The sequence below is a fragment of the Entelurus aequoreus genome, linkage group LG05 (genome assembly GCF_033978785.1).
Source record: "Entelurus aequoreus isolate RoL-2023_Sb linkage group LG05, RoL_Eaeq_v1.1, whole genome shotgun sequence".
Lineage (NCBI taxonomy): Eukaryota > Metazoa > Chordata > Actinopteri > Syngnathiformes > Syngnathidae > Entelurus > Entelurus aequoreus.
The window spans coordinates 82,237,625-82,264,067 of NC_084735.1; the positions used below are offsets into that span (position 1 = coordinate 82,237,625).

The window sequence follows — 26,443 nt, forward strand, 5'->3', positions numbered from 1 at the left end:
GGCTCGCTCTTTCTGCTTCCGTTTGCTACGCTTGCGGATGCGTTCAGCTCTGCGGAGCCTGGATAGCCTTTGCCTGACCTCCTCCCACAGGACTTTCAGACCTTCTCTCTCTGGCTGGGTTGCCTTCCTCCAGTTCTTGCGGAGTTGTCGGCGTCTTCGCACAAGCTCGGCGATCTCCTTTTCCCTCCTCCCCATTTCCCTTGGGGCAGTCCTCTGCTTGGAGATAATTTCACCAAACCTGTCTTTGCAGGTCTGGTATATGATGTCCCCAAACAGGTTAAGCTTAGCTTCGGCACCTCCATGCAACCTTTCCTCCAGGATCTTGGTCAGGTCTGTATCCAAAGTACGCCATGCCTCTGCTTCATTTGCCTTTGGCCATTTGAGCTTGTTCCTTCTTGCTGGTTTCTTGGTCTCTGCTTGTGGCTCTGTTCTGTGTGAGATGGTAGAGATTGGGTCTTGGTGCTCACGTGGGGGCTCAGCCTCCACCGAGGGGCTTTCTTCCTCTGTGCCATCTGTGCTTTCAGCAACATTGGGTCCGTTAGCACTGTGGTTTTCTACCTGGCTTCTGGTCCCTCTTGTCTCACCCGCTGCCGCGGTGCAAGGTTGCTGTTGGCCTCTCTGACCACACTTTGCTTTCCCCTGGTGGATTCGCAGTCCCCTGTACGTGGTCACCTTTTCCCATCCGCAAGCACACTTTCGGAGGATCTTCTCCTCATTAACTGGAGTTCTGATGTTCTCGTTATCCGTTTCCGTTGCCATCGTCGTTACCGTGTGGTCCGTCATGTTAGGCCCATCTTTCATCCCGCCTCTCGGAGGGCCTGCGGGTTGTTTTTTCCTTGATTTCTTCGTAGTTAAGGTGGGTGTCCCTCTTGCGAGAGACCAGTGGGTTGGGTAACTAGCCGTCCACTCCCGGTGCGGTCTTTCCCTGCTGCCATCCAGTCTTTCCTGGCTGTCCTCCAGTCTTCCCTGGACTCCAACTGCCCTGTTCACAGTAGTCACTGGGGTTTCCAGAACTTCAGTTAATGAACAGGTAGGTAGTATTTCCTGCTTGGCATTGCTGCCTGTCGCACCTCCTCCAGTGCCCACGGGTCAGCTGCAGGGTCATCAGCCAGGAACCACCATTCACCAACGTTTCACTCCTTTAATCCTGGAACGTCTCCTGGTGGCGGAGCAGTGACAGGGACGTCTCCCTGTCACCCCCTGCAGCTGATAGCTGTTACCCCCTGCGGCTGTTATCGGGGTTAGTTGTTCTTTCCCCAGCTCCTGTCCTTCCTCCTCAGCCAGAGCCAAAAGCTGCCTTTCTCGGCCTCCTCTGCCAGATCTTTTATGGCCTTTCTCAGCTTTCTTCCAGTCACTCCTACGTCCCTCAAAAGGCGTGTGGTTGACAGCCCCACGTAGCCTCGGCAGCCAACTTCTACTGGGTAGATGGTTGTCTTCCAGCCAGCCTCCCGGCACTCAGCAGCCAGCTCCGAGTACTTGGCCTTCTTGCGCTCAAAGGCGGCCTCGATCCCCTCCTCCGATGGTACGGTCAGCTCAATAAGGTGCACCACTCTTGCCTTGCTGGACCACACTACAATATCCGGGCGGAGAGATGTAGTGGTGATCTCCGTGGGGAACCGGAGCTGCCTATTGAGGTCAACCCTCATGTCCCACTCCTGGTCTGGGGAAAAGGGCCTTGCTGCTGTCTCTCTTGGCCTGATGTATCTTTGACCCCCCCCTTCCGTGACAAAGCTGGTATGGTTCTCTGCTGGTGGTGATTCTTTGCTGCCCTGTCGACACCCCTCCAGCACCTCCGCTAGTTTCCTCAGGACCTGGTCGTGGCGCCATCTATAGCGCCCCTGAGAGAGTGCGGTCTTGCAGCCCGACAAGATGTGCTGGAGGCTTGCGTTGGGAGCATTGCAGAGTGAGCAGCATTCCTCGTTCCCGAACCATTGGTGAAGGTTACGAGGACAGGGGAGCGTGTCGTAGGTTGAACGAATAAGGAAGCTGATCCTTGCCTGTGGAATCTTCCACAGGTCGGACCAGCTGATGTTCCGGTTGACCACTCCCTCCCAGGTTGTCCACCTTCCTTGTCGGCCCTGCGACACGGCCTTGATCTTATAGCGCTCTTCCTCCATCCTCGTCACCTCCGCCACCACCATCTCCTTCCTCTCCTTGCGGTTGGCCTTGGACCAGAACCGAGGCGCTTCTCCCCATCCTAGCCCTGCTCTTCCTGCCTGGACTCTGCCCATGAGCTCTTGGTGATGCAGCCTACTGACAGCTCGGTCAACCTCAGTTTGGGCTTTCCACTTTCGGCCAGTGGGAACCTTGGCATTGGCGTTCCTTACTGACTGGTCAGTGGACTCTCTTAGTTCGAGGACCAGCCTGGACTTCTCCTGCATATAGCCCAGACTGATAGACTGCAGTGGCAGCTGCAGTGCGTTCTTCCCAAAGAGGCCCGTTTCTGAAAGGCACCGTGGTAGTCCCAGCCACTTTCTGATGAATGAGTTGGCTTTTCCATCCATCTTACTCACGGCAGATGAGGGGATCTCGCTCATTTTCAGAGGCCACATCACCCTCCTGTAGAGTATGAACTGGTAGCACCAGACCTTGTACTTTCCAGGGAGTTGGCTCTGGTCGATCCTTGCCAGGCCGTCCGTGAGTTGTTTCATGACAGTCCTCCCCATCATAGTGCGGTCTAAAACTATCTCTTATGTGTGACTACCATCATAGTGTGTAGTCTACACCTATCTCTTATGTGTGACTGCCATCATTTTGCAGTCTACACCTATCTCTTATGTGTGACTGCCATCATTTTGCGGTCTGCACGTATCTCTTATGTTTGACTGCCATTACAGTGCGCTCTACACGTATCTCTTATGTGTGACTGCCATCATTTTGCAGTCTACAGGTATATCTTGTGTGTGACTGCCATCATAGTGCGGTCTACACCTATTTCTTATGTGTGACTGCCATCATTTTGCGGTCTACACGTATCTATTATGTTTGACTGCCATTATAGTGCGGTCTAAAACTATCTCTTATGTGTGACTGCCATCATAGTGTAGTCTACACCTATCTCTTATGTGTGACTACCATCATTTTGCAGTCTACACGTATCTCTTATGTTTGACTGCCATTATAGTGCGGTCTACACCTATCTCTTATGTGTGACTGCCATCATTGTGTTGTCTACACCTATCTCTTATGTGTGACTGCCATCATTGTGTTGTCTACAACTATCTCTTATGTGTGACTGCCATCATTGTGTGGTCTACAATTATCTCTTATGTGTGACTGCCATCATTTTTTTGGCAGTCTACACGTATATCTTGTGTGTGACTGCCATCATAGTGTGGTCTACACCAATCTCTTATGTGTGACTGCCATCATTTTGCAGTCTACACGTATCTCTTATGTGTGACTGCCATTACCGTGCGGTCTACACCTATCTCTTATGTTTGACTGCCATCTACTGGTCCCACTTATAATTACACCATGTACAAAAATAAAATAGCTTTGAGGTCAGTGAGCGTAACCAGACTTATTCCGTACATTAGGCGCACCGGGTTATAAGGCGCACTGTGGAGTTTTGAGGGGGGAAAACATTTCTTAAGTGCGCCTTTTAGTCGGAAAAATACGTCTGGAAAACATTTGTAACGACACACCACTGTGGTTTGTTTTTTTGTTTTGGCTATCAAGCTTTCTTTGGGCTCATTTAACTCCATACGTTCTCTAAAGGGGAACGGCAAAGAACCTACAGCACTGCTTACGCACGCTCAGGGGAAATAACACTTTCGCTGGCCGTGGGAAAGAAAAAAACCAACCCCCAAAATTGAGGCGTTTTTGTCTGTTCTTCTGTGTTTTTCCCCGGCGCCCTTTGTGCCTGTGAGCTCATTGTCATAAAAATGGAATCTGTCACGCGGCTGTAAACCTCTGTCAAGGTAGAGAAATAAAGACAGACGCTCGCTCGGCGCCCACCTACTCTCACAAGTACAGATGCCTGCAAAGCCTGCAATTTGCAAACAAAGCCCGCCTGCTACACCGCAGAGCCACTTCTTTTTTTGTCTTTTTTCTTTGGCACCGGCACTCTTGTCATTTTAATACATCTTGTTTATGTGTTGGCGCTCTTTGATTAGCCCGCTTTGTCTTTTCCCCGTGCCTGCGAGGGCTTCCGATAAACTCAAAACGGCGGTAAAATGTGTTTTTTTTCCGGGGCGAGACAATCATCTTTTAAGGAGCGGGTAATCCGTCAGCAAATGTGCCCAAGTTGTGATGCAACACGCTTGCTTAATTAGCCGGGCGATTTTCCTCTGATCACGCTGGAGGGGGGCAGACCTGTGCCTAATCATTTGTCCCCCCCTCCCCCTCCCTCCCAGACATCTTGGCTTTGGAAAGGTTTTGCTGGACTTAATAAAATGATGATTCATAAAATATCGGTAGTTTATATATAGTCGCCAGACCCTTTCCCATATGTAGCCATTTGGCGTGCGGTTCTATGGTTATCGTCGCACAACTACGCCAAAGAAAAAAGCAAAACAAACTAGTGATGTGCGGGATTCTGACATTTCCATATAATTTTAGGCTCTAATATTCATCCTCCAATTACAAAACCCAAAACCAGTGAAGTTGGCACGTAAATAAAAACAGAATACAATGATTTCTAAATCCTTTTCAACTTATATTCAATTGAACAGACTGCAAAGACAAGATATTTAACGTTCCAATTGGTAAACTTTGTTGTTTTTTTGCAAATATTAGCTCATTTGGAATTTGACGCCTGCAACATGTTTCAAAAAAGCTGACACAAGTGGCAAAAAAGACAGTTTAAGAACATTTTTCAATGAGCTATTGCAAGGAAATCAGGGATTTCACCATCTACGGTCTGTGATGTCATCAAAAGGTTCAGAGAATCTGGAGAAATCACTGCACGTAAGCGATGATATTACGGACCTTGGATTCGTGTGTAAAGGATATCACCACATGGTGCTCAGGAACACTTCAGAAAAGCACTGTCAGTAACCACAGTTTGTCGCTACATCTGGAAGTGCAAGTTAAATCTCTACTATGCAAAGCCAAAGCCATTTATCAACAACACCCGGACACGCCGCCGGCTTCGCTGGGCCCGAGCTCATCTAAGATGGACTGATGCGAAGTGGAAAAGTGTTCTGTGGTCTGACGAGTCCACATTTCATTTTTTTTTTGGAAACTGTGGACGTCGTGTCCTCCGGACCAAAGAGGAAAAGAACCATCCGGACTGTTATAGGCGCAAAGTTGAAAAGCCAGCATCTGTGATGGTATGGGGGTGTATTAGTGCCCAAGACATGGGTAACTTACACATCTGTGAAGGCGCCATTAATGCTGAAAGGTACATACAGGTTTTGGAGCAACATATGTTGCCATCCAAGCAACGTCTTTTTCATGGACGCCCCTGCTTATTTTAGCAAGACAATGCCAAGCCACGTGTTACATCAACGTGGCTTCATAGTAAAAGAGTGCGGGTACTAGACTGGCCTGCCTGTAGTCCAGACCTGTCTCCCATTGAAAATGTCTGGCACATTATGAAGCCTAAAATAGCACAAGGGAGACCCCCGGACTGTTGAACAACTTAAGCTGTACATCAAGCAAGAATGGGAAAGAATTCCACCTGAAAAGCTTCCAAAATGTGTCTCCTCAGTTCCCAAACGTTTACTGAGTGTTGTTAAAAGGAAAGGCCATGTAACACAGTGGTAAATATGCCCCTGTGCCAACTTTTTTGTAATGTGTTGCTGCCATTCAATTTTAATTTTGTGATTATTTGCAAAAAAAATTGTTTCTCAGTCGGAACATTAAATATCTTGTCTTTGCAGTCTATTCAATTGAATATAAGTTGAAAAGGATTTGCAAATCATTGTATTCTGTTTATATTTACCATTTACACAACGTGACAACTTCACTGGTTTTGGGTTTTGTAAAATATCGATACTTTTGATACTTTAGTTCAGTGGTGTCTGAACATTTTCCACCAAGGGCCACATATTGCCGTCATATAAAAAATATATTTTTAAAAATGCTAAAAACAGATATTGTGTCAGCTATGTGTTACAGGTGACTAAGTATATTATTACTCATTATTAGTTAGAACATTAGCTCTTTCTCTCATTACATGCCGATTTTTTTGCTTTTAAAAAAATATTTTGACTCTTATTTTTTCCCCATGTAATATTTGAATAATAATAATAATAATAATATGGTTGTTTAACTGCATAAACCAGTATGTGAAAAATCCTGCCTTTATGAAAATATTAACGGTCAGTTTAACTTTAACAGTGTTTATTATGATTGTTGTAATTTTTCCAATTAATTCATGTTGGTATTTTATTTTTTAATGAACTGAACTTGGTTAATATTTCAAGTATATTTTTATTTTTATTTTGAGAGCTCTAAAATTTTAAATTAGGGCTGACTAAATGTTTCCCACCAAGGGCAGCACACTGAAAGTAAAATATGTTTTATTTCCATTAAAACATGCAATGCAATGAATTTGACCGTTGCCCTGACTAAGATGGCCGCCGCATAGACACGTCATGGCAGACTGCTCCTGGGCTGATTTTGTGAGACCGTAAGTCTGGACAGCTCGTTGTGCAGTCAATTCCTCGCCTGTTTTCGTTTGGCGTGCGTGCACAATGGCGCCAGGAAGTACCGACGCATCAAGCCATCTTGGACCATGATCGTGCTGCAATGTCTGTACTCAAATCTGTTGTCTTTTTTATTTATTTTTTTTAGACCACAGCGAGTCAAATGGGTGAAAGTGGACGACGACGTGCCGTCCCACGCCGTCATCACCGGCGCCGACCTTTACATCGAGAACCTCAACAAGTCCTACAATGGAACCTACCGCTGCGTGGCGGCCAACTCGCTGGGGGAGTCTTTCGACGAGTACATCCTCTACGTCTACGGTACGCCGCCTTTGCTCAACAACAAACCTTTTGTCCCGAGTCCGGATTCCTGAGTCGTAAGACCAACTTTCATCGCTGAGTTCAGGGCTTTTCAACTGAAGGGCGCAGAGGACTTTTGTTCTTATTTCCTAGAGAGTCAATTTATTAGACCTTCACAATTTTATTTCACCAAAAGGCTAATATCTTTATGGATAAAGTCATACATTAAAGCAGGGGTCACCAACGCGGTGCCCGCGGGCACCAGGTAGCCCGTAAGGACCAGATGAGTAGCCCGCTGGCCTGTTCTAAAAATAGCTCAAATAGCAGCACTTACCAGTGAGCTGTCTCTATTTTTTAAATTTTATTTATTTACTAGCAAGCTGGTCTCGCTTTGCTCGACATTTTTAATTCTAAGAGAGACAAAACTCAAATAGAATTTGAAAATCCAAGAAAATGTTTTAAAGACTCTGTCTTTACTTGTTTAAATAAATTCATTATTTTTTTTACTTTGCTTCTTATAACTTTCAGAAAGACAATTTTAGAGAAAAAATACAACCTTAAAAATTATTTTAGGATTTTTAAACACATATACCTTTTTACCTTTTAAATTCCTTCCTCTTCTTTACTGACAATTTAAATCAACGTTCAAGTAAAAAACAATTTTTATTGTAAAGAATAATAAATACATTTTAATTTAATTCTTCATTTTAGCTTCTGTTTTTTCGACTAAGAATATTTGTGAAATATTTCTTCAAACTTATTATGATTAAAATTCAAAAAAATTATTCTGGCAAATCTAGAAAATCTCTAGAATCAAATTTAAATCTTATTTCAAAGTCTTTTGAATTTCTTTTAAAATTTTTGTTCTGGAAAATCTAAAAAAAATAATGATTTGTCTTTGTTAGAAATATAGCTTGGTCCAATTTGTTATATATTCTAACAAAGTGTAGATTGGATTTTAACCTATTTAAAACATGCCATCAAAATTCTAAAATTAATTTTAATCAGGAAAAATGACTAATGATGTTCCATAAATTATTTTTTTAATTTTTTCAAAAAGATTCGAATTAGCTAGTTTTTCTTTTCTTTTTTTCGGTTGAATTTTCAATTTTAAAGAGTCGAAATTGAAGATAAACTATGTTTCAAAATTTAATTGTCATTTTTTTTCCTGTTTTCTCCTCTTTTAAACCGTTCAATTAAGTGTAAATATCATTAATTATTAATAATAACAGAGTTAAAGGTAAATTGAGCAAATTGGCTATTTCTGGCAATTTATTTAAGTGTGTATCAAACTGGTAGCACTTCGCATTAATCAGTACCCAAGAAGTAGCTTAGCTCTTGCTTTCAAAAAGGTTGGTGACCCCTGCATTAAAGTATGCTGGTCAAAGATCATATATATGACAGGAGTGCTCTACTGTCTTCAAAGCTGAACTGCCAAAAGCTCTAGTCAAAGATCCTCTATATAGCAGGAGTAATGTGATATTTTAAGTAAAGTACTTGAAATGATAGTCAAAGATTCTCTATATTGGGTGCACTCTGCTGTTTTTAAGGACCTTCTGCACAAACGATTGACAAAGATCCTTTATATAAAAGGAGTGCTTTCCTGTCGTTAGGGCTGTCTTTAAGTACAGCACTTTGAAAAGAAACACAAGTCAAAGATCCTCTATCTAGTCAATGATCCTCTAAATAACAGGAGCGTGGTGCTGTTTTCAAGGATTTACTGCTGAAATTCGAGTCAAAGATCCTTTATATGACAGGAGCACTCGGCTGTTTTTCAGTACATAATGCAAAAGAAATACCACTCAAAGATCCTTTAAATGACAGGAGTGCTCTACTGTTTTTGAGGACCTACTGCCCAAATCCGAGTCAAAGATCCTTAATATGCCAGGAGCACTCTGCTTTTTTCAGTGCATAGTGCAAAATAAATGCCAGTCAAAGATCCTTTAAATGACAGGAGTGCTCTACTGTTTGTAAGGACCTACTGCAAAAATCAGAGTCAAAGATCTTTTAAATGACAGGAGCGTTGTACTGTTTTTGAGGACCTAATGCCCAAATCCGAGTAAAAGATCCTTTAAATGACAGGAGTGCTCTGCTGTTTTTAAGTCCAGTACCTATCGTGCAAAAGAAAATGCAATAGTCAAAGATCCTCTAAATGACAGGAGCGTTGTAATCGCTTTGAAGGCCAAAAGCTCTATTCAAAGATCCTTTATTCGACAAGAGCCCTCTACTGTTTTTGAGGACCTACTGCCCAAATCCGAGTCAAAGATCCTTAATATGCCGGGCGCACTCTGCTTTTTTCAGTGCATAGTGCAAAAGAAATGCCAGTCAAAGATCCTTTAAATGACAGGAGTGCTCTACTGTTTTTGAGGACCTACTGCATAAATCCGAGTCAAAGATCCTCTAAATGACAGGAGCGTTGTAATCGCTTTAAAGGCCAAAACCTCTAGTCAAAGATTGTCTATGCGACAAGAGCCCTCTGCAGTATTTGAGGACATACTTCCCAAAATGCTTTTTTCTGTGCATAGTGAAAAAGAAATGCCAGTCAAAGATCCTTTATATGCCAGGAGCACTCTGCTTTTTTTCCAGTGCATGGTGCAAAATAAATGCCAGTTAAAGATCCTTTATATGCCAGGAGCACTCTGCTTTTTTTCCAGTGCATAGTGCAAAATAAATGCCAGTTAAAGATCCTTTATATGCCAGGAGCACTCTGCTTTTTTTCCAGTGCATAGTGCAAAATAAATGCCAGTTAAAGATCCTTTATATGCCAGGAGCACTCTGCTTTTTTTCCAGTGCATAGTGCAAAATAAATGCCAGTTAAAGATCCTTTATATGCCAGGAGCACTCTGCTTTTTTTCCAGTGCATAGTGCAAAATAAATGCCAGTTAAAGATCCTTTATATGCCAGGAGCACTCTGCTTTTTTTCCAGTGCATAGTGCAAAATAAATGCCAGTTAAAGATCCTTTATATGCCAGGAGCACTCTGCTTTTTTTCCAGTGCATAGTGCAAAATAAATGCCAGTTAAAGATCCTTTATATGCCAGGAGCACTCTGCTTTTTTTCCAGTGCATAGTGCAAAATAAATGCCAGTTAAAGATCCTTTATATGCCAGGAGCACTCTGCTTTTTTTTCAGTGCATAGTGCAAAATAAATGCCAGTCAAAGATCCTTTATATGACAGGAGCACTCTGCTTTTTTTCCAGTGCATAGTTCAAAATAAATGCCAGTTAAAGATCCTTTATATGCCAGGAGCACTCTGCTTTTTTTCCAGTGCATAGTGCAAAATAAATGCCAGTTAAAGATCCTTTATATGCCAGGAGCACTCTGCTTTTTTTCCAGTGCATAGTGCAACATAAATGCCAGTCAAAGATCCTTTATATGCCAGGAGCACTCTGCTTTTTTTCCAGTGCATAGTGCAAAATAAATGCCAGTTAAAGATCCTTTATATGCCAGGAGCACTCTGCTTTTTTTCCAGTGCATAGTGCAAAATAAATGCCAGTTAAAGATCCTTTATATGCCAGGAGCACTCTGCTTTTTTTCCAGTGCATAGTGCAAAATAAATGCCAGTTAAAGATCCTTTATATGCCAGGAGCACTCTGCTTTTTTTCCAGTGCATAGTGCAAAATAAATTCCAGTTAAAGATCCTTTATATGCCAGGAGCACTCTGCTTTTTTTTCAGTGCATAGTGCAAAATAAATGCCAGTCAAAGATCCTTTTAAAATGACAGGGGTTCTCTACTGCTTTTGAGGACCCCACCGCACAAATCCTAGTCAAAGATCCTTTCTACGACAGGCCGTATTTAAGTACAGTACATATAGTGCAAAAAAAAATGCGATAGTCAAAGATCCTCTATGTGACAAGAGCCCTTTTTGAAAGGGCCCTGCCGCACAAATCTAAGATCATCTATACGACAAGAGTGTCCTTCAGTTGAATAGCCCCGAGTCGGCGAGTTCCAACATGTTGATGATGTGTCAAGTCTTCGCATCTTTCCCTCCTGATGCTAACGAGATCACCGTGCTGATTGGCCCATCACTTCCCGCCACCACCCGACTCTTCCCCGCGCACCACCCCCCCCATCCCCATCGCCACAACCAATCACAACACGCCACCGCACTAATGACTCGCGTCTCACCTGCCGCTGGACGGTTGGCCGGCTATTGTCGTGCGGAATGACACGAGGCTTTTGTTTACAGCGGAGGAGAGGCTCGATAAAACATGGGGATAGTGGTGCGTTCAGGTGCATTCAGTGAAACGTCATTTCGAGGGGGCCTTCATCAGCTCCGGTGCGCTTTATGACAGACTGACCACACGTCCTCTTTTCCCCGGACATGTCCTCTTTTGCGGGGCTGCCCGGGCGGAGTTTCTTAAACGCCTCAAATTTTGAGTGAGGGTTGCGTGGATTTTTAGTGTACGTCCAGGGTTAAGAAGGGGTTGAAAACAAAACACATTGTGACGGTGTGCACACGCAGCAGCATTGGTGAGGGAGGGGTAGAGAGAGAGAGAGAGTTATGCTAAACGCGCATGTGTCGCCAGGCTCTGTTTTTTATCCATAGATTTATCACATTTAATTTTTTATTATCTATAGCACGGGTGTCAAAAGTGTGCCCCGGAGGCCATTTGCGGCCCACGGCTAATGTTATAAAGGCCCACGGCACATTCTAAAAAATACTATTAAAATAAACAAAAACATAACGAAAGTGAAATAAAAAAGCTTAAAGGTGAAATGTAATTTAGAAAAAAGTTGCAATGTTGACTAATTATTGTCATTGCTCAAAACATAATATTGAATCAAAATCAGTGTTATTATGAATTACTGACCTATCCAAGGTTCCCATTACCTCACATCAAATATTCCACTAAGAAAAATATTTTTGGTGGAAGATTTTGCATATTTTTGCGTGTTTGCCATAAATAAAAAAACATAGTTTTGTTTGACAAAAAAAGGGCGGAAATCAAACAAACAAAAAAACAACATAAAAAAAACTACAACATTTTGAAATGAGTAAAAGTAGAGTAGTAGAGATGTCCGATAAATGCTTTATAATGTAATATCGGAAATTATCGGTATCGTTTTTTTTATTATCAGTATCGGTTTTTTTTATAATTTTTTATGGTTTGTTTTTTTTATTAAATCCACATAAAAAACACAAGATACACTTACAATTAGTGCACCAACCCAAAAAACCTCCCTCCCCCATTTACACTCATTCACACAAAAGGGTTGTTTCCTTCTGTTATTAATATTCTGGTTCCTACATTATATATCAATATATATCAATACAGTCTGCAAGGGATACAGTCCGTAAGCACACATGATTGTGCGTGCTGCTGGTCCACTAATAATACTAACCTTTAACAGTTAATTTTACAAATTTTCATTAATTACTAGTTTCTATATAACTGTTTTTATATTGTTTTACTTTCTTTTTTATTCAAGAAAATGTTTTTAATTTATTTATCTTATTTTATTTATTTATTTATTTTTTAAATGACCTTATCTTCACCATACCTTATTGTCCAAATTAGGCATAATAATGTGTTAATTCCACGACTGTATATATCGTATCGGTTTGATATTGGTATCGATTGATATCGGTATCGGTAATTAAAGAGTTGGACAATATCGGGATATCGGATATCGGCAAAAAGCCATTATCGGACATCCCTACTCCAGAGATTTAAGCGTTAAATATAAAATGTATGTACCATATGTTTCGAAGTATAAGTCGCACCGGCCGAAAATGCATAATAAAGAAGGAAAAAAACATATATAAGTCGCACTGGAGTTTAAGTCGCATTTTTGGGGGGAAATTTATTTGATAAAAGCCAACACCAAGAATAGACATTTGAAAGGCAATTTCAAATAAATAAAGAATAGTGAACAACAGGCTGAATAAGTGTACGTTATATGAGGCATAAATAACCAACTGAGAAGGTGCCTGGTATGTTAACGTAACATATTATGGTAAGAGTCATTCAAATAACTATAACATATAGAACATGCTATAAGTTTACCAAACAATCTGTCACTCCTAATCGCTAAATCCCATGAAATCTTATACGTCTAGTCTCTTACGTGAATGAGATAAATAATATGATTTGATATGTTACGATATTGTGTTAATAATTTCACACATAAGTCGCTCCTGAGTATAAGTCGCACCCCCGGCCAAACTATGAAAAAAACTGTGACTTATAGTCCGAAAAATACGGTATGCCCTGGCACACCATTATCATCATTTCATGACCGAAGCAAAAACGCTATTTACACTTTTATACTGAAATAAATACACCTACAACTTATTAAATAAAAACATAGAAAAAATTACCAGCAGTGGTAAAGTTTAGATCCATGAAGGAAAGTGAATGAATGTTTTTAACTGAATACATTTACATATGCATACAAATTTTATTTTTTAAATTTTATTTTTTTTAATGAATTAAAGGCCTACTGAAATGAATTTTTTTTATTTAAACGGGGATAGCAGATCTATTCTATGTGTCATACTTGATCATTTCGCGATATTGCCATATTTTTGCTGAAAGGATTTAGTATAGAACAACGACGATAAAGATTGCAACTTTTGGTATCTGATAAAAAAAAAGCTTGCCCCTACCGGAAGTAGCGTGACGTAGTCAGTTGAACATATACGCAAAGTTCCCTATTGTTTACAATGATGGCCGCATGAAGTGAGAGAGATTCGGACCGAGAAAGCGACAATTTCCCCATTAATTTGAGCGAGGATGAAAGATTTGTGGATGAGTAAAGTGCAAGTGAAGGACTAGTGGGGAGTTGAAGCTATTCAGATAGGGAAGATGCTGTGAGAGCCGGGGGTGACCTGATATTCAGCTGGGAATGACTACAACAGTAAATAAACACAAGACATATATATACTCTATTAGCCACAACACAACCAGGCTTATATTTAATATGCCACAAATTAATCCTGCATAAAAACACCTGCGTGTTTGTTATGCTAGCTCCTAGCTCCTCTGCTAGCTCCTAGCTCCATAGAACACGCCAATACAATTCAAACACCTGATCAACACACACAATCACTCAGCCCAAAAGACCGTTCACCTAACCCAAGGTTCATAAAGCTTATATATTTTAAAAAAGTTACGTACATACGCAAAAAAAAGTTGCGCACATACGGTCAAGCGATCAAATGTTCAGAAGCCAAAGCTGCATACTCACAGTAGCACGTCTGCGTCTTTGTCATCCAAATCAAAGTAATCCTGGTAAGAGTCTGTGTTGTCCCAGTTCTCTACAGGCGTCTGTGTACCGAAGTCAAAAGTCCTCCTGGTTAGAGTCTCTGTTATCCGAGTTCTTCCATCTTGACTGCATCTTTCGGGAATGTAAACAAAGAAGCGCCGGCTGTGTACTGTTGTGGCTGACTACGTTCGAAAAATACGTCCATTTCGCACCGACAGATGTAATAAATAAATACACCTACAACTTATTAAATAAAAACATAGAAAAAACTACCAGCAGTGGTAAAGTTTAGATCCATGAAGGAAAGTGAATGAATGTTTTTAACTGAATACATTTACATATGCATACAAATTTTATTTGTTTTAATTTTTTTTTTTTTAATGAATTAAGTAACGTTCATGACAACCTTTTTCCAAAACACAATATAGAATGTGAGATATATAACAGGATAATGCATACATTTATATAGAGATGTCCGATAATATCGGTCTGCCGATATTATCGGCCGATAAATGCGTTAAAATGTAATATCGGAAATTATCGGTATCGTTTTTTTTATTATCAGTATCGGGTTTTTCTTATAGTTTTTTATGTTTTTTTTTTTTTATTAAATCCACATAAAAAACACAAGATACACTTACAATTAGTGCACCAACCCAAAAAACCTCCCTCCCCCCATTTACACTCATTCACACAAAAGGGTTGTTTCTTTCTGTTATTAATATTCTGGTTCCTACATTATATATCAATATATATCAATACAGTCTGCAAGGGATACAGTCCGTAAGCACACATGATTGTGCGTGCTGCTGGTCCACTAATAGTACTAACCTTTAACAGTTAATTTTACTCATTTTCATTCATTACTAGTTTCTATGTAACTGTTTTTATATTGTTTTACTTTCTTTTTTTTTCAAGAAAATGTTTTGAATTTATTTATCTTATTTTATTTGATTCATTTTTTTAAAAAGTACCTTATCTTCACCATACCTGGTTGTCCAAATTAGGCATAATAATGTGTTAATTCCACGACTGTATATATCGGTTGATATCGGTATCGGTAATTAAAGAGTTGGACAATATCGGCATATCGGATACCGGCAAAAAGCCATTATCGGACATCCCTACATTTATATATTTTTTTCAAAACGCTTACAAAAAAGTGGGACCCCAAAAATTTACTGTAGGACATTTTTATGACTTGATGGGGTCCATGGGACCCCATTTTAAAAATTCCTAGCACCAACACTGTTGTCAACAGAGGACAAAAAATGCTTTATTTAAATAAATATATTATTTATAAAGCAAGTTCTAGTATCTTTGGCAAATTTGCATATATGTGTCCTCTTTTTGGGATTTCAGAATATGGTCAGCCTACTTCATAAACGTGCTCATCCGACACCTGTTGTGTATGATACGAGCGCATCGAGACGATACTGTTGCATCGACCAGCTCTTCCTCCCAGGGAATCTAAATTACTGGTCAATCCCAAGTTCTTTCGATGACATATATGCTGAGTGAAAAGGACCATCAAGACAGAATTGGAATATTTTCAAGTTTTACTAAAGCTTTAGGAGGTCAACTTAACCAATACATTCATATCGGCTACACTAGTTGATCTGACATTCAAACGGAAAAGCCCACTCCTTGCACACAAAGAAAGCCCCCATCTCCCCCCTTGCAACACTGATAAGGAGAGACGTGGGGGTTGTCTTCACATTCCAAGGGTGAAGACTAGGGATGTCCGATAATGGCTTTTTCCGATATTCCGATATTGTCCAACTCTTTAATTACCGATACCGATATCAACCGATACTGATATCAACCGATATATGCAGTCGTGGAATTAACACATTATTATGCCTAATTTGGACAACCAGGTATGGTGAAGATAAGGTACTTTTTAAAAAAATTAGTAAAATAAGATAAATAAATTAAAAACATTTTCTTGAATAAAAAAGAAAGTACAACAATATAAAAACAGTTACATAGAAACTAGTAATGAATGAAAATTAGTAAAATTAACTGTTAAAGGTTAGTACTATTAGTGGACCAGCAGCACGCACAATCATGTGTGCTTACGGACTGTATCCCTTGCAGACTGTATTGATATATATTGATATATAATGTAGGAACCAGAATATTAATAACAGAAAGAAACAACCCTTTTGTGTGAATGAGTGTAAATGGGGGAGGGAGGTTTTTTGGGTTGGTGCACTAATTGTAAGTGTATCTTGTGTTTTTTATGTGGATTTAATTAAAAAAAAAAAAAAAAAAAAAAAAAACGATACCGATAATAAAAAAAAAACAATACCGATAATTTCCGATATTACATTTTAACGCATATATCGGCCGATAATATCGGCAGGCCGATATTATCGGACATCTCTAGTGAAGACATTAACCAGGCATCTGAAATGTCGAAAGAAACTGGTAGAATATACAAAGGAAAAGTACTAGCTACTCTAAACATGGCTATGTAAAAAGAAAGAACTCTTAAAGGCCTGCTGAAATGAGATTTTCTTATTTAAACGGGGATAGCAGATCCATTCTATGTGTCATACTTGATCATTTCGCGATATTGCCATATTTTTGCTGAAAGGATTTAGTAGAGAACATCGACGATAAAGTTTGCAACTTTTGGTCGCTGATAAAAAAAAGCCTTGCCTGTACCGGAAGTAGCGTGACGTCACAGGTTGTGGAGCTCCTCACATCTGCACATTGTTTACAATCATGGCCACCAGCAGCGAGAGCGATTCGGACCGAGAAAGCGACAATTTCCCCATTAATTTGAGCGAGGATGAAAGATTTGTGGATGAGGAAAGTGAGAGTGAAGGACTAGAGGGCAGTGGAAGCGATTCAGATAGGGAAGATGCTGTGAGAGGCGGGTGGGACCTGATATTCAGCTGGGAATGACTACAACCGTAAATAAACACAAGACATATATATACTCTATTAGCCACAACACAACCAGGCTTATATTTAATATGCCACAAATTAATCCCGCATAACAAACACCTCCCCCCTCCCGTCCATACAACACACTCAATCCCACAGCCCAAAGTACCGTTCCCCCCCGCAAAGTTCATACAGCACACATATTTCCCCAAAGTTACGTACGTGACATGCACATAGCGGCACGCACATACGGACAAGCGATCAAATGTTTGGAAGCCGCAGCTGCGTACTCACGGTAACGCGTATCCAACTCAAAGTCCTCCTGGTAAGAGTCTCTGTCATACTTGCCAACCCTCCCGTTTTTAGCGGGAGAATCCCGGTATTCAGCGCCTCTCCCGACAACCTCCCTTCTCCCGACAAACTCCCGGTATTCAGCCGGAGCTGGAGGCCACGCCCCCTCCAGCTCAATGCGGACCTGAGTGGGGACAGCCGTTCTCACGTCCGCTTTCCCAGCAGCTTGCCTGCCCAATGACGTCATAACATCTACGGCTTTTAGAGAGTAGAGTGCACAACAAGGAGAGAGAGTTCTTGGTTTCTTACGTGGGTTTATTGTTAGGGAGTTTCATTAACGTCCTCCCAGCGCGGTACCAACACACAACAACAGCAGTCACGTTTAGTCTACCGTAAAGCAGTTTGTCTGCCGTAAACAGCAATGTTGTGACACTCTTAAACAGGACAATACTGCCACCTACCGGATAGCCTGCAGAACACTGAAATTCAAATATGTCTTTTATTTATATGTATAATAAAATAAAAAATTAAAATAAAATATATATATATAGCTAGAATTCACTGAAAGTCAAGTATTTCATACATATATATATATATATATATATATATATATATATATATATATATATATATATATATATATATATATATATATATATATATATATATATATATATAATATAAATATGTGAAATACTTGATTTGGTGAATTCTAGCTGTAAATATACTGTCCTCTTAACCACGCCCTTGGCCATGCCCCAAACACGCCCCCCAGCGCGGTAACAACACACAACAACAGCAGTCACGTTTAGTCTACCGTAAAGCAGTTTGTCTGCCGTAAACAGCAATGTTGTGACACTCTTAAACAGGACAATACTGCCATCTACCGGATAGCCTGCAGAACACTGAAATTCAAATACCGTATATTACCAAATAGACGCCCTTGTGCAAATAGACGCCCTTGTCCTAATAGTCGCCCGGGGTCTGAGCCCATTTTGTGAATTAACAGCCTCTTCCTAATAAACGCCTATGTCCAAATAGCCGCCCCATGGGCTGTTATTTGCATAATTTAGATTAAAATCATATTGATTTAATTTTCATTAAACCCAATTTATAAGCTAAAAGGAAAAGCAAAGGTGCAATAATTCTGGTCATTACGGTAACAGCAGACGTCACGTGGGGATTCTGGGTAATCAACATATTGCAAATGGGTCACCGCATATAGCGTAACACACAACAAACCCACGAGGAAAAGTTTCAACATGGAAAGCAACAGTAGCAGTGAGTTGAATGAACAGGATACCGCTACACCACAACTGATGGACGGGAATACTTTAAGGGGGAAGAAGAGAAAGTTTGACTTGACTTAAAGTTCAAGCTAGCGATTGTGAAGTATGCGGAGCAGAATTCTGGTTTGGCAGCGGCCAGGCAGTTTAACGTTGACCCAAAACGTGTACGAGAATGGAAACAAAAAAAGGGAGAACTACTATCTCAGTCGGCAATCGATGGAAAACGCCCCCCCCCCCCCCCCCCCCGGATGGAGGTAGGAAGAAAGTGAGCGACGAGCTTGATGCTAATTTGTGTCAGTGGATACATCACGTTCGTGGACTGAACCACCGTGTGTCCCGCAAAATGATCCGCATTAAGGCAAAGGAGTTGTATGTCACCGCGAGTGACACGAGAGACACCGGGGTGGTGTTTGGTGCAACAAGTGGCTGGCTTAATCGTGTGTGTGTCCGTGTTGCAAACAGTAGCCATAGCTGAATGTTGCTTTGTGGTATCCTACAAGGTGTGTGGGCTGACGGTGGCAGCTGATGGGAGTGAGGACCAGCTCATTTACTGCTTCAAGGAGGGACAGCCATGTCAGGCAGGCAGAGAGATGCTGTTGAGGGCTACACATCAGGCTGCTGCTGTGGTTCAGGAAGAGGAGGAGAGTGATGAGGAACAGCAGTTCCTCAATGAACTTGTGATTGAAAAGGAGGATGATGATGAGGGGGGTGAGGGAGAGGAGGAGGAGAAGGAGGATGATGAGTGGGGTTGAGTTGCATTTGGGGTTGCGTTTGCTGCAGTATTATTGTTTTGATGGTTTTATAGAGTACTTGGTACCATAATTGTATTTTTCTTGTATGCTTCTTTATTTAAAACTTGGAGTACTGTAGCCTTTATTTTATTTAAGTGACAGTATTATTGTTCTGTTTTGATGGTGTGTTTTTTAATACTTGAGTACTTGGTACCATAATTTTATTTTTCCCAGTAGGCTGCTTTATTTAAAAAGTGTATTTATTTTTAGTATTGGTATTCTATTTGACAATTGTTGCAGTACTGCCATGTTGAGGCCTTGTTGATCTCTTGTCTTTTGATAGTCTTGTTTTTTTGTTTGTATGTTTACAATAGCTTTTACATTTAAAATTGTTTTTACAAAAAAAAAATACTGGACAGTAACCATTGTAACCAAATAATGGCCTGGTGCAGGCTGGTGCAAAAATAAATAAAAGCCTTGTGCAAATAACCGCCCATGTCCTAATAGCCGCCCGGGGTCTGACCCCATTTTGTAAAATAAACGCCCGGGCTACTATTTGGTAATATACGGTATGTCTTTTATTTATATGTATAATAAAATAAACAATTAAAATAAAATATATATATAGCTAGAATTCACTGAAAGTCAAGTATTTCATACATATATATATATATATATATATATATATGTATTTCATACATATATATATATATATATATATATATATATTATATTATATATATATATATATATATATATATATATATAATATAAATATGTGAAATACTTGATTTGGTGAATTCTAGCTGTAAATATACTGTCCTCTTAACCACGCCCTTGGCCATGCCCCAAACACGCCCCCCCCCCCCCCCCTCCCCCCTCCCGATATTGGAGGTCTCAGGGTTGGCAAGTATGGTCTCTGTTGTCCCAGGCCAATGGTAAAGCTTGACTGTCTTCGTTTGGGAATGTAAACAATGAAACACCGGCTACGTGTTTGTGTTGCTGCAGCCGGCCGCTAATACACCGCTTCCCACCTACAGCTTCCTTCTTTGCTATAATCATTGTTCATTGAACAAATTGCAAAAGATCCACCAACACAGATGTCCAGAATACTGTGGAATTTTGCGATGAAAACAGACGACTTAATAGCTGGCCACAATGGGGTCCCAAAATGTCCGCTACAATCCGTGACGTCACGCGCATACGTCATCATACCGAGACGTTTTCAGCAGGATATTTCGCGGGAAATTTAAAATTGCACTTTTACTAATCTAACCCGGCCGTATTGGCATGTGTTGCAATGTTAAGATTTCATCATTGATATATAAACTATCAGACTGCGTGGTCGGTAGTAGTGGCTTTCAGTAGGCCTTTAAACATATATGCATCCTCCACAGTACCTAAACTAGATTTTGTTTGCGGCTCCACTTTGGTCTTTAATATTGCTTATACATTATTATTATTATGAGACTCTTTTAGGGCCCCCAGCCCACCCTAAACCGAACATCACTGCCACCCACCCACGCACACACACACACACCGCAGTCTTTGGTCTCTTGACAAAAACACCGATGTGTACACAAGACACCAAAGTGAAAGCCAATAAACGGATGGTGCGTTTAAACCCGACACAACTTCTTCCTCTAATTTGCCACCAGCCTTTTTGTCCACGTCTGCCCTAAGTTTTAACAACTAGAAGAAAAAAAAAAAAAACCCCCGTGGCGAAAAAAAAAAAAAGCTGCCAATGTATCCACCCACGCATCCCACCCTCACCCCCCACTGGCAGTGTGAAAAGACTAACACGGTAATGCAACGCATGGGCAAGAAAAATAAACTGTTTATTTGGGTTTTTTTGAGACATTGTCTTTTATGTATCCACCGCCATCAGCTGATATCATCTGAAATCCATTGGGGGAGTCACGATCAAAAGTGTCCGCGGTCTTTAGACAAAACACAGGGCGAAATATCGGATTGTTTGACGTGAAGAAACTATCTTACATTATCAAAGACGCATCTGTCCAAATTGTAGTTGCGCCATATGGACCATTAACGTTATAAATTACCATATTTTCCGGACTATAAGGCGCACTTAAAATTGTACGGAATAACCCTGGTTTTGCTTACCGACCTCGAAGCAATTTTATTTGCTACATGGTGTAATGATAAGTGTGACCAGTAGATGGCACTCAAACATAAGAGATATGTGTAGACTGCAATATGATGGCAATATGACTCAAGTAAACAACACCAACATTTTATATGTTCCATTGAAAATATAGAACATTACACACGGCGCTCAAAAATGTATCAAAATGTTTTAGTACGACTTTGGTAAGCTATGAAGCCACACCGCTTGATGTGCTTCAACATAGGAGTATTATTATGGTGTGTGTATAAAGTAAGACATATTATCTGGCGTTTTGTTTCGCAATATTGTGCAAAAGCAACTTTTCTTACCTTCTGGTACCTGCTGATCTGTATTTGGGATCTGCATAAGTCCTGAAAAATCACAAGTCCGCCTTTGTAGTCGATAAGCTTCTTCTTGTTATGGGACATTCATCCTCCTCTGTTGCCATTTCTAATATAAAGTAGTGTAAAGTTCTGACTTATATGGGTCAGTAAACTCGACATAAAAGCGCTAAAACATACCGGTGTGGTGAGTTTACATTATTCCCTCAAGGAACTTTAGCTATTAGAGAGTTCCGGTCGGACGGGTTTTCACGGGACGCATTTCCGGTGTTGTTGTTGTTTCCGGATGAGGAGAATGCTGCTCCGTTATTGATTGAAGTAAAGTCTGAATGTCATTAAAACAGTTAGCTCCATCTTTTGACACTTCTTCCACTCCCGTCCTGGCACGCAGGGCCGCCCCGTGGCACAGGCCGTATAGGCAAATGCTAAGGGCGCCGTCCATCAGGGGGCGCCACGCCAGTGCCACAAATGTTGGAGAAAAAGAAAAAAAAGAAAAAAAAGTTGTTACTATTATTTCTAAATACAAAAAATAATCCCACGTTAATTAAAATGCAAATTAAAGCCTATTTAATAGAAATATTATTTGTTACAACATTACGCCCCCTCCACCCCCGTGGGTGCGCCCCCTCCCTTCCCGTATCATGACTCTTACCACATCAAAAAATCAACACAAGATGTCAAAACGGCCAAAACTGTCAGGTGCCCAGGGAAGAAAAAAGAGAAAAGAAGAGGAGGAGAAACGAGAAAAAGACAGAGGTAGCAGGTAGGTAACGTTAGCCTACATGAAATTATTTGTCTGTTACAGAATGTGATAGTAACCTGGCTTTTTAGCATTAAGCTAATGTTACATGATTCGGCAATTGCTAATCAATAAATAGCTAGTTCTGTTTTAACGTCGGGTTAGTATTGTGGAGGGGGCTAAATTGTTATGGAAAATAATAATGTAACGTTAGGTAATTATAGTACTCCCACCTTACATTCCTCAGGGACATTTGTATTAGATCTTTTAAGCAGGTGTTTATTATTTACATTATTATTGCCTTCTGGTTAGCTAATGTTTGCCCTGCAGGTAATAGTCACTTTTCTACCCCTTTATATATTAGGTATAGTTGTAAGCCTAGTTGTTAAAGTGCACATCATTAATGTTAATTAAGCAATATCACATGAGAGGGAATGCTGTTTTTTAATTTGAGCACTGCTGTGATTCGGTTAAAGATAATCATAACATAACATTCTCATATAATTTGTTAATTTGCTTTCTTTAAGTAAAAAAAAAAGGTCAAAGACAAAGCTATTCGGTTTCTTGTGAGTATACACACTTCACTGCCGATGTGGGGGGGGTGCCACCTAAAATCTTGCCTAGGGCGCCAGGTTGGTTAGGGCCAGGCCTGCTTGCACGCTACACCTCTACAACAAAGATGACGGGGAGAAGACGCTGCCGAAAGGTGAGCCACGTAAATAAGACCGCCCACAAAACGGCCCATCCTGAAACGACTGTCAGAAAGCGGCTTGAAGATGATCTGTAAAACATCATCTATGCAACATTTTAACCAAAGAACCACCATTACATGTTATGTAGACCACAAGGATTTGTTGTACATTTAGAAAAAAATTTAAATAAAATGACCGGTGCGCCTTATGTATGAAAAACAATTTTTTTTTAAATAGACCATTCATCGGCAGTGCGCCTTATAATCCTGTGCGCCCTATGGTCCGGAAAATACGGTATATGAATTTGGCCGACGATAGAGCGTTTAATACTATGGTTATATTGTGATAATGCATGTGGATGACCCATGTTCGGAATAATGGCGGTATATAATAATGGCGTTAAATCTACGAGTGACGAGTAATCTAATTAACGTTAAAACGCCGTTACCGATGCCACCTACTGATATGGAAGAGTATTACACGGTTACTCTACCGAGCTCTAGACGGCACAGACACTCAACGACAGCACATTTGCGGATTATAATTACTGGTTTGCAAAAATATTTGTAACCCAATTAGGTGAAATTACATAATCTCCCACGGCACAGCAGACTGTATCTCACGGCACACGAGTGTGCCGCGGCACAGTGGTTGAAAAACACTGATATACACAGTGCGTGCATGTGTGTATATGTATATACATATGTATGCACAAACCCTGTTTCCATATGAGTTGGGAAATTGTGTTAGATGTAAATATAAACGGAATACAATGATTTGCAAATCCTTTTCAAGCCATATTCAGTTGAATATGCTACAAAGACAACATATTTGATGTTCAAACTGATAAACTTTTTTTTTTTTTGCAAATAATCATTAACTTTAGAATTTGATGCCAGTAACACGTGACAAAGAAGTTGGGAAAGGTGGCAATAAATACTGATAAAGTTGAGGAATGCTCATCAAACACTTATTTGGAACATCCCACAGGTGAACAGGCAAATTGGGAACAGGTGGGTGCCATGATTGGGTATAAAAGTAGATTCCATGAAATGCTCAGTCATTCACAAACAAGGATGGGGCGAGGGTCACCACTTTGTCAACAAATGCGTGAGCAAATTGTTGAACAGTTTAAGAAAAACCTTTCTCAACCAGCTATTGCAAGGAATTTAGGGATTTCACCATCTACGCTCCGTAATATCATCAAAGGGTTCAGAGAATCTGGAGAAATCACTGCACGTAAGCAGCTAAGCCCGTGACCTACCATCCCTCAGGCTGTACTGCATCAACAAGCGACATCGGTGTGTAAAGGATATCACCACATGGGCTCAGGAACACTTCAGAAACCCACTGTCAGTAACTACAGTTGGTCTCTACATCTGTAAGTGCAAGTTAAAACTCTCCTATGCAAGGCGAAAACCGTTTATCAACAACACCCAGAAACGCCGTCGGCTTCGCTGGGCCCGGGCTCATCTAAGATGGACTGATACAAAGTGGAAAAGTGTTCTGTGGTCTGACGAGTCCACATTTCAAATTGTTTTTTGAAACTGTGGACGTCGTGTCCTCCGGACCAAATAGGAAAAGAACCATCCGGATTGTTATAGGCGCAAAGTTGAAAAGCCAGCATGTGTGATGGTATGGGGGTGTATTAGTGCCCAAGACATGGGTAACTTACACATCTGTGAAGGCACCATTAATGCTGAAAGGTACATACAGGTTTTGGAGCAACATATGTTGCCATCCGAGCAACGTTACCATGGACGCCCCTGCTTATTTCAGCAAGACAATGCCAAGCCACGTGTTACATCAACGTGGCTTCATAGTAAAAGAGTGCGGGTACTAGACTGGCCTGCCTGTAGTCCAGACCTGTCTCCCATTGAAAATGTGTGGCGCATTATGAAGCCTAAAATAGCACAATGGACTGTTGAACAACTTAAGCTGTACATCAAGCAAGAATGGGAAATAATTCCACCTGAGAAGCTTCAAAAATGTGTCTCCTCAGTTCCCAAACGTTTACTGAGTGTTGTTAAAAGGAAAGGCCATGTAACACAGTGGTGAACATGCCCTTTCCCAACTACTTTGGCACGTGTTGCAGCCATGAAATTTTAAGTTGATTATTATTTGCAAAAAAAAGTTTATGAGTTTGAACATCAAATATGTTGTCTTTGTGGTGCATTCAATTGAATATGGTTTGAAAAGGATTTGCAAATCATTGTATTCCGTTTATATTTACATCTAACACAATTTCCCAACTCATATGGAAACGGGGTTTGTATATAGAATCGTGAATCAAATCGTTCCCCCCAAGAATCGAATCATGTGGTGCCCAAAGATTCACAGCCCTATTTTGTATACACAATAATTAAAGGGAAGAAGTATAAACTGATAACAATATTCATTGATTATGTTATATTGAGCATTCTGGATTACAGTTGGAATCATTGGCGGTTCTGTATTGGTTATTTGAATAGATTTCTCTATTTTTGGCGATGTATCTGGATAAAATTGCGTACCAGAACACGACGTACCAAATTTTAGTGAAGTACACTTAGCGGTGTTGCGATGCGGACTAGTTGTTTTGCTTCCTTTCACCATCTTGGGTAATGGAAATGGGGGGTAAAAAAACAAAAACTGCAGTAAGACGTAAAAAAAAAATGGTGCTGCTTCATAAAGAGTGAAGTATGTCACATACAAGGAGGTTTATAAGCCCTCCATTGTTAAGCTACAGTATAAACACAGAAGTGTGTAACTCCATGATGAAGCATACACTCGCCATCCCCCTCCTCTATAATACCTCACGTTGTGACCCCCGTGTGATGGAGAGCGGCTGACACTAACAACGTTAGCGGGTGAAAAAGCACGCTATTGCCGGCGGTCTCGGGGAACGGGCCCTCCTTCACCAGGCTAAGAAAACACAACCATTAGGCTTCTCCCTCTCGCCGGAGCCAAAGGGGTCTGGGCTTGTTTACAGACGGCCAATAATCGGGTTTCCCTCCTCCGCCTTTTTAGCAGCGTTGGCTGACCACGCTCGCCTTACTTATTCTCCCGCTTTACATTTCTTGCTGCTTTCAGAGTCACAGCGGGGGCCCTTAAAGCGTATCCCGCGCAAGCGCTGGCGCCGTTTGTTTGGGAAAATGATACACCCCAGTGGAAGTCAACTTGCCGGGTTGAAGTACGGGTCAATCATTACTAGCAAAACACATTTCGAATAGGAGCGACTAAATGTG

General features: G+C 40.8%; 1 protein-coding gene across 4 annotated transcripts in view; it reads left to right on the plus strand.

Annotated features, from left to right (window-relative positions):
• The window catches only part of LOC133651096 (cell adhesion molecule 1-like), a 1,249,207-nt gene that overhangs the window by 1,034,142 nt on the left and 188,622 nt on the right, over nt 1–26,443 (plus strand). For all 4 annotated transcript variants that reach the window (XM_062049037.1, XM_062049038.1, XM_062049036.1 and 1 more), the window contains exon 8: nt 6,745–6,917. In XM_062049037.1, coding sequence (XP_061905021.1) covers nt 6,745–6,917 — 173 coding nt within the window. The remainder of the gene's footprint in view (nt 1–6,744; nt 6,918–26,443) is intronic.